The 15074-nt window shown below is 36.6% G+C and overlaps 1 protein-coding gene across 1 annotated transcript; it reads left to right on the top strand.

Moving 5' to 3' along the window:
• The first annotated feature begins 3702 nt into the window (after window positions 1-3702).
• LOC131365224 (fatty acid desaturase 2) lies at window positions 3703-12866 on the top strand. Its single transcript, XM_058408910.1, has 14 exons — window positions 3703-3860; window positions 3992-4037; window positions 4689-4902; window positions 5063-5173; window positions 6536-6733; window positions 7259-7360; window positions 7947-8072; window positions 8224-8284; window positions 8411-8487; window positions 8611-8708; window positions 8830-8926; window positions 10602-10681; window positions 10793-10918; window positions 11078-12866. The coding sequence occupies exons 3-14, from the start codon at window positions 4693-4695 to the stop codon at window positions 11127-11129; spliced, it is 1338 nt and encodes a 445-aa protein (XP_058264893.1). The 5' UTR covers window positions 3703-3860; window positions 3992-4037; window positions 4689-4692; the 3' UTR covers window positions 11130-12866.
• The last annotated feature ends 2208 nt before the right edge of the window (window positions 12867-15074 follow it).

Below are 15074 nucleotides of genomic sequence, written 5' to 3'. Positions count from 1 at the left end.
TGGAAGTCTAGAAGAACAAAGAGCAGCTTGTGGCAAAGTAACCTGTTATCAGTCAGTAAAATAAAGTGATTGAACTATTAACACTGGATGAGGTCATGCACACAGTTATCCGTTCTGTCAAACTATATGTTCATCTGCAGACCTTGTACCAATGACACTTAACCCATTTCATTCATTTTTTCACCTGATGCAGCTTCTTCTTTTTCTTTGACTTTGTCATTAATGTTAATGTAAATGGAACAATAAGATGAGCAAGCTAGGAGTAGTTAATTAGGGGAGATTCAGTATGCACTAAATTAAGTGCAAATCTGATATATAGTCAAAGCGTTATTGTTAAATTAAAATTACTGGCTTATCCTTAATGTCAGTGGTCTGTGTTTGGCAAGCGCCACTGTGCATAACATCATATAAAACCATTTCTAAGAAATGACTTAAGATCAAAACATTAGGCAGTGTTTACTGATAAGGTCACTGATCATTGTAACTCTCATACCATCCAGCTGAGCCAATAAAAAAACAAACAGCCACCCACCAGTTTTACTTCATTCAAACTTGATTTGTAGTTGGAGTTATCATGTATAAAATGCATTATGGGGCCATAATGTAAACGACTGGAAGATTACTGGATCACATTTAATGCTTTTATATATGAAATCTTATCTAACATAAATAATATTTTGAAGTAATAATATTTTGTAATAATTCTAGTGAAAATGAATATGCTGAAAAAGAATATTTTAAAATTTTATGCACAGATTTTTTTTTTACACTGCATTATTCCTTTATATCATATTTTGTTGTGTGTGTGTGTGTGTGTGCTGGGAACTGTTCAATATTTTAGTCTGCTAATAGAAAGCACAGCTGGACTTCACCTTGACTCTGTTCCAATGGTTATATACCATGGCACTTTTTAACTTGTCCTTGCAATTTAATTTCTATTCATTTCATTTTGTTTGTTTAGTATTTAGTATCTAGTATAACAGAAAATGGGCCTTATTTATCTTTTAGGAAAAATAACGTTTACATGCGTAAGTTGATGAATGACATTCACCCTAAAATAACCAGGCACATGCACAGCACAGATCATTTGCATTTAGTGACACACAGAAAACTTCATAAAAGGCAAAGCTCACACAACTGAAATGACAATTGAATGGTAAAAATAGACTTTCTCATAGTAAAATTTAATGTTGACTCACAAGTACAAAAATATATTATTTAACAGCATAGCAACACCTGAAAGGCCAAAATCGAGAGCCTCCATGGATCGGACTTGTTTGTCCAGAGCATCCCACAGATTTTGGAGGCCAAGTCAACACCGCAAACTCGTTGTTGTGCTCATCACACCATTCCTGAAACATTTTTGCTTTGTGGGATGGTGCATTATCCTGCTGAAAGAGGCCACAGTCATCATGGAATACCGTTTCCATGAAAGGGTGTACATGGTCTGCAACAATGCTTAGGTAGGTGGTACGTGTCAAAGTAACATCCACGAAGGCAGGATCCAAGGTTTTCCAGCAGAACATTGCCCAAAGCATGACACTGCTTCCGCCAGCTTGCTTTCTTCCTAGTGCATCCTGGTGCCATATGATACCATGAGCTTCTGTTTTGCAGATGCTCATGATCAGGTCATCTAGCGATCACAATTTGGCCCTTCTCAAATTTGTTCAAATCCTTGCATCCAATTTTCCTTCTTCTAACACATCAACTTTGAGGACAAAATATTCACTTTCTGCCTAATATGTCCCATCCACTAACAGCTGCAATGATGAGGAGATCATCAGTGTTATTCATTTCACCTGTCAGTGCTCATAATGTTATGCCTGATCTGTGTATATTCAATTCAATTTAATATTATTTGTTTAGTGCTTTTAATAATGCACACTGTCACAAAGCAACTTTTCAGAAGTTTATAAAATCAGAATATAAAATTTAAACATATCCCTTTCCTTACATATTATTGGAATTAATATGTAAAGACCCCTGTCTATATGAAAAGACAGGGATTCACAAAATTTTAGATAAATACATAAACTACTTAAACTGGTCAGTTTATTCTGTATATGTAAATGCTCATTGTTAAATAAATGTAAACACATTGTTGTTTATATTATTTAAAGCCAGTTATTGTAGGTTTGCAAGCATATTTGAGATTAGTCTTCTTATGCATAGATTAACATGAGTTTATGAGCTTTTTTTGAACACCATTTTCATGGATACCAAATTTCTTGGGTAAAGGCTCTTATGAATGATCACCAACCAGCACATTCATATCCAGCTTAATAAATGAGGCAGAATTTATCATTAATCTGTAATATATAAATCATTACCACATACAGTAAAAGAGTAAAGACAGTAGTGAGTGTGTTCGGGATTGTGCACGCAGACTGTGAATAAGATTCCTGAGATAAGGTTTAAGGTTACAGCAAAAATTCTTAGTTGCTACAAATCAATTAAGAAGAAAGGGTGATGCTCCTACTGAAGTCAGAGTAATGAACTGGATGCCTGATGCTGGTCATTTCTGTGTGGATTTTAAAATATCAGCATTATACTAAATAACTTTTATCTTTTTTCAGGCCTGATACTTTTATCCATATCATTAAGATATCATACCTTGCAATTGCGTACTTGAAGATAGTTTCAATGGGCAGCTGGTACAACTGATAACACTGAAATAGGACCTTGTCTTTCTACAAAAGAATGTAGATGCCTAATGTAAATTTCCATTCAGCCATATAAGCCTTTGTCACAGTGGGACGATATTTTTACCTCAACATTGTTGTCAAGACTAAACATTTAAGAGGTATCCAGAACTGTTGGAGAAAACATGCCAGTGCAGTATTCAACAATGAATATGTTAATGATGAGTAGCTAGATATGTAGGTAATTGCCAACGGAGTTAATCTATATTGTGGCTATTTTTCTGTTTATTTCCATTAATATAGTTACAAAAGGATAATTGTGTGATTAGGTGAAATAGTCAGTAGAACCTATATCACTGAGATCACACTCTTTTGCTAAAGTTAACAAGATTTATTAGTTGATGATCGAGAGGCTAGATTAAAGAAAAGAATTAGTCAGAGCTATATGCTAGTCGTCGATGAAGAGCTTGATGAACTCAGCTGTTAGTCCTGAAAGGCTGTCAGATTACCTTCATTTTGACAGCAAACCATTTTTACCATTTTTTTTTTTTCGTTATGGGGTTGGGGGGTGTTTATTTTTATTTTATTTATTTATTTATTTATTGCATCCTAAACTCTGCTTGTGTTAATATTTCAAGCTTCAGATTTTTTTTTTCCACTAATGTAATGTCACTTTTTTTTTCTGTAACACTTATAAACCCTTTTCTCCTTTGCGCAGTTTTACTGTTGTAGTATAAGTCATCCAGCAAAGCCTACTTCCAGCAGGAACAAAATAATAAAGAAGTGTTAGAGGTTGATGATACAAAGTGCAAAGGATACACGTGGAACAAGCAAAGGAATCATCGAATATCTTTTTTAATGTAAAGGACCAACTTTCTTTCTCACACTCTCAGTCACCCACAAAGGGAGAGAGAGAGAGAGAGAGAGAGAGAGAGAGAGAGAGAGAGAGAGAGAGAGGATAAATTAAAAGAAAGAAGTGCTGCGCGCTGATTGGTCAGAAAGCTGCAGGGCGCGCGCGCGGATTGGAGCAGAAGCGCTCGAACGATCTGTTTGGAACTCAGGAGAGGAGCGCAGTGATGAGAGCCGGTATGAAAGCGCAGCGGCGCGCCGTGGGATAACACTGATAACACCGAATACATCCATTTAGCACGCAGGACTGACCACAGTTCCATGATCACATCACGACTCCCTGCATGCAAAGAAGTTAAACCCTGACGAGTGAGTACATCTTACTGCATCTGCAGTCAGCCGTCATTCTTCTGTTGTATCCTGTGATGGATATGTGTTTGCACAAGATGGTATGGGACACTAAATAAAATGTATTATTTTATTTTTTGTCTTTAATCTAGACTGTATTACAGTCTAACCACAACCGTCTCTGAATCCTCACAACAGGTACATTTTCCTCCTACTGTATGAAATACATTTTTAATTGGACAGCAAAATCTGAGATTATTTTTGTGTGTGAATTTATATAAGTAGACTAGATAACTGCATGTTCAGACAAATCTATAAAATAGCCATTATTTGACAAGAACATTTTCTCTTTTTTTTTCAAATAAAAATGCATAAAAATTAGAAAAACGAATGCATATTTCTTAAATCAAATGGAAAAGTCCCCCCCCCCCATTCTTTCCAGCAATCCTGGACATTTTGTGTTTATTGTTCATATGTATGGTGGTGAATGTTGAAATATGAAGAAATTGTATCGTGTTAAATTGCATTTGAAAGTTTTTGTTCTAACATTATTTCATATATGTACATTTGCTATGCTTAGATGCATTTTTCATTATCAAGCCAGGTGTTGTGTTTAGCCAGAGATTGATTAGCTGATATGAAAAGGCTTTATAACCAGGATTGCAGCGTGGATTTTATTACTGGGTTTAACTGAAATCTCTACACCAACAGTAAAAAGCAATGTGATAGAGTAATTAACTTGTTTACTAGTATTCTATCCATCTATTTATCTGATCTCTTTATAAGAGATCTTTGGGGGGCTTTATGCCTTTTGAACTTTCCTAACCTGAGTTAACTGGATGTTAACAGAGAGATGGGTGGAGGAGGACATTGGGGTGAGCAGCTGGGGTCAGGAGAAAATGGTATATGTGCACAGTACACCTGGGAGGAAGTGCAGAAACACATTCGCAGGGGTGATCAGTGGCTGGTGATCGAGAGGAAAGTGTACAATGTGAGCGAGTGGACAAAGAGACATCCTGGAGGACGCAGAATTCTTGAACACTATGCTGGCGAGGATTCAACGGTAACTAGATACCTCATCAGATCTCTAAAGGAAACTTTAAAACAAGATATGTAGTAATTCTAAGTAGTTAGAGATGTTGATATGCACACAATATTATTGAGCAAAAGAGAAATATTGGTGTACTTTGTGGACACTGAAATGAAAGTGCTGTTTTGTGCAGGACGCATTCACAGCATTCCATCCGGATCAGCGATACGTGAGGAAGTTCATGAAGCCACTACTGCTGGGAGAGTTGGCACCTTCAGAGCCCAGTCAAGACCACGGCAAAAACGTACGGCTGCAACTAAAGACCACACAAATGTGTATCTGTTACAGACATAGAAATGAGCATCTACTGAGGGGGAATGTTGTGCCATAGTTTTTGTGTTTAAAAATATTTTATCATTTGTGTCAAATCATTATATATTTGTGGTCACACAATAGAGTCATGGGGCTGGGTGTTCAAACAGCACATCTGAGTGTTATGGTCAGGTTTCCACATATGTCCTGACAGATTATCAGATAACTGAATCAGTAGCATTTCTTGGCTTGCCCCTTCAGAGGTACTGTCAGGCCAGCTTGCAGTGGGAAATACTAAATGAGGAGTTTAACCGTTTGTGGGGTGCAAACATATTATTATGTCTGTTGCCATTGAAACTGTATCTGGCCTGCTGGGTGGCCTGGTTCAAGCTTGGCCACCGATTGGCTGTTAGGGTTTAAAATGCATGTGACTATGGCTGAGTTTACTTTGGGACAAAATAATGGTTCTGTATTTACTGCCACCTGTTGCTTATTAGTGGCAGTACAATTTGCCCCAGTTTGTCTGAGGGTCATGTTACATTCTTTTACTCCATTGCAGATTAAACAATAGTTATTTCCACAGGTTACAATGAGATATTATACTTAAATATAACTGTATGTAATGATCTTGTGAATATCATTCACATTATATGGTGTTATCACTCAATTACTCATCACACATAGTCCGGTTTCATAGAAATAAACATAGTTCAAATTTAGTTTATTCTTTTAATCATGGTGGCTTCCTTGTTTTGTTTCCTTGCTGAGTTATAAAGCAAAAAGTCATGACTTGGTGACTCTGACCATGGAACCCCACCAAACACAGGGGATCCCCCACGGAGTTGCCAGATGCAAGCCAATTGGCCACACTGACTGTTAAAGAGCAGTCACTACTATTAAAACAATCAAGCAGTAAATTAGGACACAGAGCCAGTATATTTTCAGATTTATTCCTATTAGTAATTTGCAAGTAAACAAGTAAGCAGGAAATCTCCACACACTCCACAAGGTCCTCCACTCACTTTTTGGAGGTCCTCCACTCACTTTATGTAGTTTCAGGATAGTTTATTTAACATACTTCAGAATATATATAATATAAATATATATAATATAATTAGTGTATATATATATATATATATATATACATATATATAGTGTATATATAGTGTGTAGTGTATATATAGTGTGTAGTGTATATATAGTGTATATATATATATATATATATATATATATATATATATATATATATATTATTGTGTAGTGTATATAATATATATATATATTAATATTATTGATTAATAAGATTGCCCCTCAATTCCATTCAGTCTGGCTCTTGTCTCATTATCTTTCTCAGGCTGCATTAATGGAAGATTTCCGAGCCTTGCGTAAGAAGTTGGAAGTGCAGGGCTTGTTCCGCACCAGTCCACTGTTTTTTATACTATATCTTGGGCACATTCTGCTCCTGGAAGCCCTGTCTGTGGCACTCCTTTGGACATTTGGCAATGGCTGGATTATTTCCCTTCTAATATCTGTCATTCTGACCATTTCACAGGTAGGATGGCTTCATCTTTAATATGGATTGTACTCTTGGTAAATATGTTTTAATACATAGGGGAAACCAAAGCTAACATTTTCTGTGACATTTCTGTCTGTACATCAGAATCATTTTTTAGTTAGTTAGTTAGTTAGTTTTCTTAAAAACTATCTGTAACATAGCCCAGGGTTAAATACAGCATCATTAATGTTACGTGTGTGTGTACGTGTGTGTGTGTTCAGACAATGGTATAATCCTGGGCTCCAATACAATTAAAACATGAGTTTGTGTATAAGAATGATGTCAGTCAAAACAAACCAAAACATGTAAATGCTTAATACTGGTAGTAGGCAACACATACACCAGGAGAATAATGAAATAAGATTAATAAAATGGCATTTTTCCAAAACCCAATTTTGTAGACGTCATATGAGTATAGCTGGTTAAAGTGAATTGGCAGGTAAACAAATTGGGGATAAAAATAAGGTACAATGTCGTAACAAGCCATATGTTGATGTGAGCTTTCTCTCTTTTGCCCTGCAGGCTCAGGCTGGCTGGCTTCAGCATGATTTTGGTCACCTGTCAGTCTTTAAAAATTCTACTTGGGATCATCTAATGCACAAATTTATCATTGGACACCTGAAGGTATCAGATCAAGATGTATACTACTATTTACCATTTAGATATATGTATGTCCTTCTAAAACAACTCTAGGCACTGACTGTACAAGACCTCTGAAAGTGAATCTGGCACCAAGACATTAGCAACAGATCCTTTAAGTCCTATAAGGTGCAAGGTGGTGCTACACAGATCAGACTTTTTTGTACTATTGAAGGCACACAGTCCCTGGACAGTTGACAATGTTAGCATGGGCACTCTGACCAGGTCTGTGGCTATGCCGCTCCATGCACAACAGAGTGCTGCGATATAACCATTATTAACCATTTCTGCAACATGACAGGACAGCCCTCACCACCTTTGGGTGCATAACACCCTGTTGCAAGTTTCTGGTTTCTTTCCCCTTGTCCCATTCTCAGTAGGCTCTCACCACCCTACAAGCCCTGTCATTTCGGAGACCCAAACCAAGACATCTGGCCATAACAATTTGGCACCTGAAGATGATCAGTGTTAACTTTTGACTCATTGTTGTATATTAAAATATGCCTGCCCAAGATGTATGACTTTCCCTAGTGTACCACTCTGTGTGTATATGTGTTTTATGAATATTTAGGGGGCTTCTGCAAATTGGTGGAACCACCGCCACTTTCAGCACCATGCTAAGCCTAATATTGTCACTAAAGACCCGGACATCAACATGTTGAAAATACTGGTCTTGGGAAACATCCTGCCTGTTGAGGTAAACTAAATGATTTCTGTGTTCATATCAAGTACAGGTATATTTGTATAGTAATTGATTAGCTTTCACACCTTCACAGACTTCACAATGCATATTTTACTTTAAAATGTTCTGTTTGTTTATAATTTTTTTCCATCTAACTTTGTTACAGTATGGGATTAAAAAGTTGAAGCACATGCCGTATAACCGTCAGCACCAGTACTTCTTTTTGGGTATGTCATTCATTGCTTATATGTCATTCATTGCTTTATTATTCTGAATAATTCACTAGCTTTATGTTTATCATTTAAACCACTCCATACCCACACTTTTGTACTCTCTCTCCTCATTCTCTCCAGTTGGCCCTCCTCTGCTCATTCCGTTGTACTTTAACATGCACGTTTTGCAAACTATGTATTTGCAACGGGATTGGGTGGTAAGTTGTCATGACGATGCCTTTTACGTGTTACACCTTCAGTGTTATGTCTAAACATACAGTAGAACTGCCCCTTGCTTATATAGAGACGTACTTAAGAATATTATGTGGGGTTTTTTTCAGGATTTTGCATGGTATTTGTCCTACTATACACGTTACCTCATGTTTTATTCTCCCTATTATGGAATTGTGGGATCTTTAGTGCTTATGACTTTTGTAAGGTAAGACTTCAACAGTGTTCTGCTTACCCTGATTTTGGACAGAAAATTAGAATTCAGTTCGTCCCAATCCTTCACATGACAAAAAATATATTGTATTTTCTCTTACTGGTGTAATATCTAGGTTTCTTGAAAGTCATTGGTTTGTGTGGGTGACCCAGATGAACCACATTCCCATGGACATTGACCATGATAAACATGACGATTGGCTCAGCATGCAGGTACATTTTTAGCTCCTAATCAATAGACATCTCAAGCTTTTACAGAACTGTACTCTGTATGCAATAATACTGAAATAGCATGCACACATTAGTTTAATGACTATGTTAAGAAATCAAGCAAACATTTCCATTTTTGTATGCATATAAACAAAATATGATCTGCACTCTGTATTTGGGGATGGTTCCTCTAGAAAGAATATCAACACTGAATCTCTACCTGTAATGTCTGTAGAAGATTGTGGTCCATGCCAACAATTACTTTTAATTTGCATTGAATTTTACATAGTCTTTAGGTGTCAAAATTATTTGCTTCACAAATATCTCCCCTCTGTCCATAAACACCTCAATCCCATCAGCCAGTCATCCTCACATGGACTGGGTCTACCGCCATAGCCTTTTTATTACCTCTGAGACCAGAAGACTCAATTTCTTTTGCCACTCTGACACACTGTGCTGATAAGCCAAAGTTCACTAATTTTTTTTTCAATCAATCTTTAGCCCTTTGCTCTATCCCTGCTTACTTGATACATCCTGCCGTTGAGAAAAAGCCAAGGATCACAAGCCTGAATGACTACAGACCAGTTGTCCTGACATCAGTAGTCATGAAGTGATTTGTGACTTGTGCTTGCCCACCTCAAATATATTATAAACCCTTTGTAGATTCCTCTGAAGTTTACAAAGCTGACAGATCTGTAGAATTCTAAGTATAGGGGTCCAGTACACTTTGTTCTTTGGGCCAATTTGGTCCTTGAGTAAGCAACATGCATGCTTAAGTTGATTTAGGTCATGGCCATTACAGAATGCTTAGACTCAATGCCAGTCTACACTGTGAGGCAAAGTTCAATGAGTTACAAAGCTGAATCTGATCAAATATACTTCAGAATTCATTCTGCTGTAGTTCTCAGCTGTCACATCATCAAAAAAAATACAAAGGAACAAGTTCCAGTGGCAGCCATTCATAACACCATAAGATGAGGTGGTGCTCTTTGACTCTTCTCTTCCCTTTCTCTTCTCTTCTGCTACAAGTTGTTCTTTGTCTTATAAGTCCATAAGGTGTTGCTCAGGGATTGTACACATTTTTTTTAATCTGATCTTAATGTTTTTGGGCTTGTGGTAAACACAGTATTTACTCTAGTGAAGGCTTCTTTTGATTGTTGACTTTAACACAGACAGGCCTAACTCCTGGAAGGTCTTCTTTATCAGAAAGAATTCTTCTTTCATCCACCACAGTTATCATCCATGGTCTTCTGGGCTTTTAGGTGTTCCTTGACTTACCAGAGCATGTTTTTAAGAATACGCCAAATAGTCAATTAGATTTTCCAGCTAATTATCGCTTGCATCAGTGGCAGTGTAAACCCTTTGGACTTCATGTTGAGAGTTAAATACAATTCAATACAATTATATTATATTACATATTATATTATATACAATTGTAAGTGAAATAATGACTTAATAATACACACATGTATAATATTACACAACTAATATTGACAATGTCCAAATATTTAAAATATGTGATCTCAGTGACTAACCATGGCATGGTTGTGTGAGTATTTCTTTATTTAATACAGAATATGTACTAGGGAAGTATGTTAAGGCGTAGCAAAATACTAAATCAGTATGTGATGTTTTATTTCTAGAGGTTTAATATGTGCTTTTGTGGCTTTTTGTTTAGTTGAAAGCTACTTGTAATATTGAGCATTCACCATTCAATGATTGGTTCAGCGGCCATCTCAACTTCCAGATTGAGCATCAGTAAGTGGACTAGCATTGTTTTTAGGTTTATGTTCATAAGTGCATGAATATTAGCAACATACTTCTGTATGGAGCTCTTGTATGTCTGTACTTTTTTCCCCCCCAAACCAGTCTCTTCCCCATGATGCCTCGTCATAACTATAGCCGTGCATCTCCTCAAGTACGAGAACTTTGTGAGAAGTATGGAATTCACTATCAGGTTAAAGGCCTGTGGGAATCCTGGTGTGACATTGTCAGGTAGTTAACTTAACACTGCAGTTCATTCAATATTCCAAAGTTTCAATTAAATTTGAAACAAATAATGGTAAAATTTATTTTTACATGAAATGATAATATGAAATCAGATACGGTACTTCAGGTCTGCTAAAACTGAGATTTTATTCATGTCCATTTCAGGTCTTTGAAGAAGTCTGGTGAGCTGTGGCTAGATGCTTACCTCCACAAATAATCATCATCTTATCTGCTTCCTTCATTGATCAGTTAAATTCATGTCTACAATCTAATCACAGTTCAACAATATAGACAATAGTGGCAATCCTAGGATTTTAATTTGCTGACAGTAGTGTCCATAGTAAACCTTTTTTGCCTTTGAATTCACATTTTAATCTTCTCATTATCCATTGTCCTATATGCTGGAACTGATGTATTATTTGGTGCATTATTTGTAAATGAATTGGGACCACAAACCTCTTCTGGATGAAAACAAAATTCATGCTGATATTAACATCAGGCAAAAATAAAATCTAATTATAGGGCTGGGCTTTTAAATTCTACGAATTTATAATAGTTTCTTTTTTATTATAAATACTTTTCTAATAACATCTTTATATTGAACCGTTTTTTTTTTTAAACTAATTTACATTTAAAAACAGACTTTTAATCATATTAAACCTTATAAGATAACATTGAAATTAAATGTGGGTTACTAAGTAAATCTGAAAGTTTTCCTATTATAAGTGCTTGTTTATTTAATTTTTGTGGTTTTTTTTGTTTATGTGTTCTTGTGAGCAGCCATATTCAGTCCTTGTTGTTTGAGACAGAAATCATGAAACAAAAATGACCACAAAACAGTATTGTTATTGGCAGCCCTGTAATTTTTACACGTGCAGGTACATTCATGTATGTTGGAGGCAAAATTTTGTTACATGACTAATTCTTATAATCCCTGTAATGTTTGCACACACTGGAGAATTGCTCCCTTAAAGCTTCTAAAGGTATGATGAAGGCATCTACACAATTATCAATTTTATAGTACCCTACTTTTTTTCTCCCCCACCCTATGGGGGTCAAACCCAGGATGAGTCTTGCCTCTAGAGCCATTAGCTATTATTCCCAGAGACTTTGGAAAGTGTTTGTGATGGCTTTACGTTGGCCTGGGCTTGTACTCACAAATCCTCTGCAGCCTACCTCTACTGGATGAACATTGACACTCCAGCCACGTTTTCTGGTATCTGCTCAGCCAAACTATACCAATATACCAAGCTCAGCATATAATACTGTTGCTCTCACAAGTGTCATCCACCACATCCTTTCAGAACACTATACACTATTATGATACAATCTCCATGAAGATCACACTAAGGTCTGGCCAGAGTTTTTACTGAAGCAATCTCAGCTGGGAAATGCAACCTTCAGCATCTTCCAATTCTGTGCTATTCCCACAGCGTGATTATGGCCCTTTTACTGGCAAATAAAGAAGGTTAAAGAAGGTCGTTATGGAAGCAGAGGCAGGTATTGTGCTGCTGGACATGTGAGCATCTTGTTCTTCTGCCAGATGTATCAGCCATGTGGTAAATCTGTCTTGCAGTCAATCAGAATGTGTTTCAGAGTTGATTGGGATACACTGACTGGCAAATTTAAAAAAGGATGATGGACAATAATTGCTACTTGATTTGCTTATTATCTTTCAATCTGCACCTCATTCTCTAAATAAATGGATTATTCTGAACTCCTGCAGTATATAGTGTCAGATGTGAGGCTTCACTCACTACATCCTTATATAACATACATGTGGCATCTAAATGAATTACAGTGTATAATATAATGAACCATTTTTGAAAAATCTTTTTATTGTTTTATCTGGGGCATTGGATTTTAAGTAGCTTAACATGTGGATGATAATAGACTGTAAGCCTTGAAAACTATGATAAGTAAAAAAAAAAATAAAACACAAAGCACCATCAAACCTTTCACTTGTTGATTGTTTTCCTATAAAACCATTTGTTCTCAGCTTCCTAAAAGTTTGACAAAGCATACACACATTGCTTGATCCACGATCTATCCATGAGTTGTGGACTTCGACTAGGATGGTATACCGGGAAGCACCACTACTGGGATCCAGATGAGGTAGCCTTCTACAGTGCAGAGATCAACCCAAAAGCCATGTGTGTTTTAGGGTCTGATGCTTAAAATGTATCTAATGCTGCTCTAAAACACTGCTTCCATTAAAAGTCTTCTAGCAGCAAAGTGAAGGAACTGTCCAATGATACTGCAACAGGCCAGATTATCTCAAACTTCCTGCTCATTTACTCTAATGATTTTTGCCCTATATGTTCAAGGTTCAAATCTCTGTGATTACCAACTGAAGCAAAAGTGAGACTTTGGCATAAACAGTTTTAGACACTTTAAATCTTTAGGGTATCCATGTGAACCCATTGACAGTGGCAGAAGGTAAGTCACAAGTTAAAAAAGGCTCCAAATGGAAATAGAGTATCAGGAACTTGCTGTCTTAGATATTGTTTTTATACAGTAAACAGTACACTGGCAGAACTTGGATCTTCCTCTGTAACTTTATGTAGTTATAGAGTGAGACTTACTATGAGTCAATATAAATCCTATCTTCCTAGTCCATGTGCAAATGAACCCTGTAATTAATTACAAGATATAGGAGCTATAGCAGTAGTATCAGGATTTGGCAATGGCACTGTACAGTTTATGCCAAAGTGCATGAATCTACAATCAGAAAGAGACTACACAACTTTAATTATTATGAGAGCTGTGCAAGTAGGAAACCTTTGCTGTCTAAAAAACATGAGGGCAAGACTGAAGTTTCCCAAAGAACACAAAGACAAAGGCCAAGACTTCTGGAATAATGTTCTTCAGACAGATTTAATTTATTTATTTGGACAACATAACAGGGCATGTTCCAAATACAGCATTTCAGCGAATGAACCTAATACCAACTATGAAACATGGAGGTGGAAGTGTTATGGTTTGGAGATACTTTGCTGCAGCAGGACCTGGCCAGCTCACCATCACAGAATCCATTATGAAGTCTACATTGTATCAGAAGGTGCTTGAGGAACATGTAAGAACATGTGTCAAAGAATTGAAGTTAAAGCATAACTGAACCTTGCAACATGACAATGACCCAAAACATACCAGTAAATCTACCAAGGACTGGTTGAAAAGTAAAAAATGAAGAATTCTGGAATGGCCAAGTCAAACACAGATCTGAATCATATTGAGATCCTGTGGGGTGATTTGAAACAGACAATGCATGCAAGAAACCCCCCAAACATCACATAGCTGAAAGAATTCTGCATTGAGGAACAGGGGAAACTTTCTTCCAGTCTATGTCAGAAACTGGTAGATGGCTACAAGAAACATTTCATTGAGGTTATTTCAGCCAATGGGGAAACCTCAGGTGAAATGCTCATTTTTGTTGATTTCTTTTGTTTAATAAGTGAAAACAAAGTGATATTTTGTTGTTTACATGCAATTACACCACTTTCATCTACAGGTACAAATTAAAGAAAGATCAGAAATTGACATGTTGACATTTCTTAATAAAGAACTGAATATTCAATGGGGTGTCCTAATTTTTTCACATGACTGTATATGTTGACAGAGACAGTAGACATTAGATTGGCTCTTACAATACAGTGATATAAAAAGGTGTATGTGTAGTGTAAGCAGGGACGCTGCCAGGTCTAGCACAGTACTCAATACTAACTCGTAACTACTGCATAACACCACAGTACTCTCAACAAAACTGATCTGTAGCTTCACCTGAGAGAAAGCAAAATGTCTGACTGAACAAATATGTTTTCAAACTAAGACTGAGAATGTTCATGAGTCCTGAACACTAATTGAAAGGTTGTTCCACAGTTAGAAGACTTTGCAGGCAGAATCTCTGCCAACTCTTTTCTAGGTGCTAATAAAGAACCTGCACCTGCTGATTGAAGCAGACATGATGGATCATAATAGACCTCAATTTTGCTCAGGTGCAGTGGGCCAAGACCAATCAGTGTAACTATAAAATACTGCTATTAACCATCCATCCATCCATTGTCTATACCCACTTATTCCTAATTAGGGTCACGGGGGTCTGCTAATAACCATTAAAGGTAAATGAGCCAATGTAGTGAAGACAGAATAGGAGTCTCTTGAC

This window comes from Hemibagrus wyckioides, linkage group LG14 (genome assembly GCF_019097595.1).
Source record: "Hemibagrus wyckioides isolate EC202008001 linkage group LG14, SWU_Hwy_1.0, whole genome shotgun sequence".
NCBI classification, from domain to species: Eukaryota; Metazoa; Chordata; class Actinopteri; order Siluriformes; family Bagridae; genus Hemibagrus; species Hemibagrus wyckioides.
This window is presented reverse-complemented; position numbering and strand designations above follow the sequence as displayed.